This window comes from Poecilia reticulata, linkage group LG4 (assembly GCF_000633615.1).
Source record: "Poecilia reticulata strain Guanapo linkage group LG4, Guppy_female_1.0+MT, whole genome shotgun sequence".
NCBI lineage: Eukaryota > Metazoa > Chordata > Actinopteri > Cyprinodontiformes > Poeciliidae > Poecilia > Poecilia reticulata.
In genome coordinates this window covers 26,980,262-26,984,057 of record NC_024334.1, presented here as the reverse complement: position 1 = coordinate 26,984,057, position 3,796 = coordinate 26,980,262, and the positions used below count along the sequence as shown (strand labels likewise).

The following is a 3,796-nucleotide window of genomic DNA, read 5'->3' as shown; positions in this document are numbered from 1 at the left end:
TTAATCTACGTAAAAGGCTTCTGCACAATGCTCTTCTCTTTAAGAGAGCATTTACAAACAAGAGGTCACAGGAGGGTCTTTGAGCAGAGAGGCATTAATGTAGCTGCACCCTCTGGTGAAACCACAGTGTTGGGTCTGTCAGCCACTTTCAAATGACATGAAAAATTGAACAGCTGCCCATCCCTGGCAAAAAAGAAGCTTGAATGTTTCGGTGTAGTCTCCAGGGGCAACGCATAAGGTGCTGGCAAGAGATGATGAGTTGATTTCTTTTCAAAATCTGCCTCACACAGACACAGCAGGTAGACTCTAYGCAGCGTAGCATCCTGCATGTCAGCTTTGCTGTTCACAGAATGTGTGTCAGACAGCTGCACTTACGCTTTGTGGGTCCCGTAGCTGCCGTAGTCGATGGCTGCCGAGACGCCGACCACGATTGCCGGGAAGAGGTACCCCGACACATAGTAGTACTTTTTTCGAGAGTATTCGCTCTCAAAGACCTCGACGAGCATGAGGTATAGCTGTACTCCCTCCAGGCACATCCAGGAGAAGGAAGCCAGGAAGAAGAAATGGAGGATTCCAGCAATGATGGCACATCCAATCTGARAGCATAATTACAGATTCAGAAAATAAATTAATGTCAGACACAGACAATACAGTGGTCTTTTCTCTCTTAAGGATTTCTTGTTGTTCTTGTATATCACACTTAGATGTTTTAGACCATTAAACAAACGATAATCACAGYTCTTAAGTGATAATGTCTTTTATTACAGATTAATATTTTTGCCTGTGTGAAAAAGCAATAGCCAAACGATATTAAAATTAGTAATAACTGGTTGTGCCCCCTATGGCACAAACAATTGTCGTCAACTGTTTGTATTTCCGGCAATACGTTTTTTACATCTCCGTGGAGGCATTTTGGCCCACTCATGATGGCAAAATTTGCTGTCATTTCTAGTCATTCCACAGCATGTCCGTGAGATTTACAATTCAGCTTTGACAATGCGACAGCATACCCTTTATTACTGATTTATTTTTATTTTTTTTACAGTCATTGGAATTTGCCAGTGTGCTTCAGTTCACTGTCTTGTTGTATTGCTCAGTTTTGCTTCAGGCCACACACTGATGCCAGGACATTCTCCTTTGGAATTTTTAAATAAGTAGACAGAGAAATKTATAGTTATATCAATTGCAAGTGTCCCAGGATTTAAATARACCTTTAAGCAATGCAATGTGGTGGAACATCTCACTACCACCACCGTATTTGTTCTGTAATATGTGCTACTATGTTGTGCTATGACCTTCCAAAACATTAAACTGTTGCCTCACAGGTCCACAGAATAGCTTAGCAAAAGGTTTTTTTTTGTTTGGTTTTTTTTTTACCAAATATGAGAACTTTTTGTGTGAGTTTTGGTCTGCAGTTGTTTTCACTTTGAAGCTCTTTTATTGATGCCGTTTTAGCCCACTCTCCTTGAACATTACCCATAACCGAAAAAAGGGATATCTCAGTGCTCTGGTTTCTTTTGTGAATTTTTGGATGAGTCCTCAATGAATTTTTTGGAGGAATTTTGGAAGATCCACCAATTCTAACAAACAGCATCATGGTTTCTCACATGTGGTTCACTGGACTCCAACGGGTTTAGAAATTACTTTTCAGACTGATGGACTGTCAGTGACTTTACTTTCCATCTGTATTTAAATGTATTTAATTGAAAAATGTGTTGCTTTTTGAGAACATCTATCTTGCTTCCTAATTTGAGACAAATTCTACTTTCTTTCTTCATTMACAATCCTAGCAGTATGTAGGCCTTGGATTACCTAATTTTTATTTAATCTTTAGTTTACCWGGATGAAAAAACCCCATTGAGATTAAAACCCTCTTTTTCAAGGGAGTCCTGGCCAAAGAAAATGAAACAAAAAACATGACTAATCTAAAGATAATTAAGTAATATTTTCCTCCAAGGGACAGGTTGGTTTGGATAGCATTTTACCCTTAAGCTAAATTAACATTTGAAAATTGTTTTCGGTGTACTCGGGCATTTTTTNTTTTTTTTTCTTCAGAAAATGTAGTCTCCTAGTACTCAACAGCAACTAATGGAACTTTACTCCTTTACACATGCATACAAATGGTAGCAAACTTGTTCAGGAGGCAACTGACAGATAAGACCTAATTTATTTTCTAGCTCTTTGGTGCCCCGCCGCTTTGAGATGCTGCCCTGGGCAACTGCCCGCATAGCCCATATCAAAAACCACCACTGTATGTTTTCTAAATATGTTTTATTGTCTCAAATCAAACATATCTGAAGATTTTCCATTTGGATTTTATTTTAAGGGTATGATAGGAAAGTTTTCCACATATATTTGCAAGCCACATTTTTCTGATTTTTTTTTATTCATGCATTGTGACCAATATTTTAAAGCAGTCACTGGAATATATATCCTTTCACAAACCACTGTAAAGGATAAATCAAAAGCTCCTAGATGATGCAGCTCTAATATGTCTGCACATTTTGATTGAAGTACTTTATGAAGTCCTGATTCCTGTCAGGGACAAAGAGCCACAAAGGGGTTTGGATCCTTCAAAAATGCGTCTTTGTTGCAGAATTAACCTGTCATCTCTGAGGAAACAAGGTGAAGAAAAACAAATCCTGCTGACTTTTCATCTCACTTTGMCCGTCCCACTTCCTTTATCTCCTCCTTGCATCTCTTTCATCTCACTTGCTCTCACTCGCTTTAGCACTCTGAAAGTGTACGTAAAATAAAACAGCTTACCATGATGATAAAGGTGACTGGTCCTATAAAGCTCCATATGAAATGATTGTCTACACTCAGCCAACACCTGTGACAAAGAAACAAGCAATTTAACATACAGCACATATATATATATATATATATATTTTTTTTTTTTGCAGAAAATATAATGCTGGGAATATTTATCATGTAGACTTTTTATTAGGCACTTTTAAGAGCTCCTTGTGCATTGAACGTGATTACATTTACACAAAACAGAGAAAAGACCCCAAGTAGTCTTTAGCAGCAACGAGTCTTTGCTGTGATATGGTCATTAATCTACGTAAAAGGCTTCTGCACAATGCTCTTCTCTTTAAGAGAGCATTTACAAACAAGAGGTCACAGGAGGGTCTTTGAGCAGAGAGGCATTAATGTAGCTGCACCCTCTGGTGAAACCACAGTGTTGGGTCTGTCAGCCACTTTCAAATGACATGAAAAATTGAACAGCTGCCCATCCCTGGCAAAAAAGAAGCTTGAATGTTTCGGTGTAGTCTCCAGGGGCAACGCATAAGGTGCTGGCAAGAGATGATGAGTTGATTTCTTTTCAAAATCTGCCTCACACAGACACAGCAGGTAGACTCTAYGCAGCGTAGCATCCTGCATGTCAGCTTTGCTGTTCACAGAATGTGTGTCAGACAGCTGCACTTACGCTTTGTGGGTCCCGTAGCTGCCGTAGTCGATGGCTGCCGAGACGCCGACCACGATTGCCGGGAAGAGGTACCCCGACACATAGTAGTACTTTTTTCGAGAGTATTCGCTCTCAAAGACCTCGACGAGCATGAGGTATAGCTGTACTCCCTCCAGGCACATCCAGGAGAAGGAAGCCAGGAAGAAGAAATGGAGGATTCCAGCAATGATGGCACATCCAATCTGARAGCATAATTACAGATTCAGAAAATAAATTAATGTCAGACACAGACAATACAGTGGTCTTTTCTCTCTTAAGGATTTCTTGTTGTTCTTGTATATCACACTTAGATGTTTTAGACCATTAAACAAACGATAATCACAG

The 3,796-nt window shown here is 39.5% G+C and overlaps 1 protein-coding gene across 40 annotated transcripts in view; it reads right to left on the bottom strand.

Moving 5' to 3' along the window:
• The window catches only part of adgrl2a (adhesion G protein-coupled receptor L2a), a 127,241-nt gene that overhangs the window by 22,455 nt on the left and 100,990 nt on the right, over positions 1-3,796 (bottom strand). For all 40 annotated transcript variants that reach the window (XR_533604.2, XM_008408083.2, XM_008408086.2 and 37 more), the window contains 2 exons: positions 3,434-3,654; positions 2,767-2,833 (listed from right to left, as the gene is read on the bottom strand). Coding sequence is in view for 39 of the 40 variants with exons in the window: in XM_008408083.2 (XP_008406305.1) it covers positions 2,767-2,833; positions 3,434-3,654 (288 nt within the window). In the remaining variant the exon portion in view is untranslated. The remainder of the gene's footprint in view (positions 1-2,766; positions 2,834-3,433; positions 3,655-3,796) is intronic.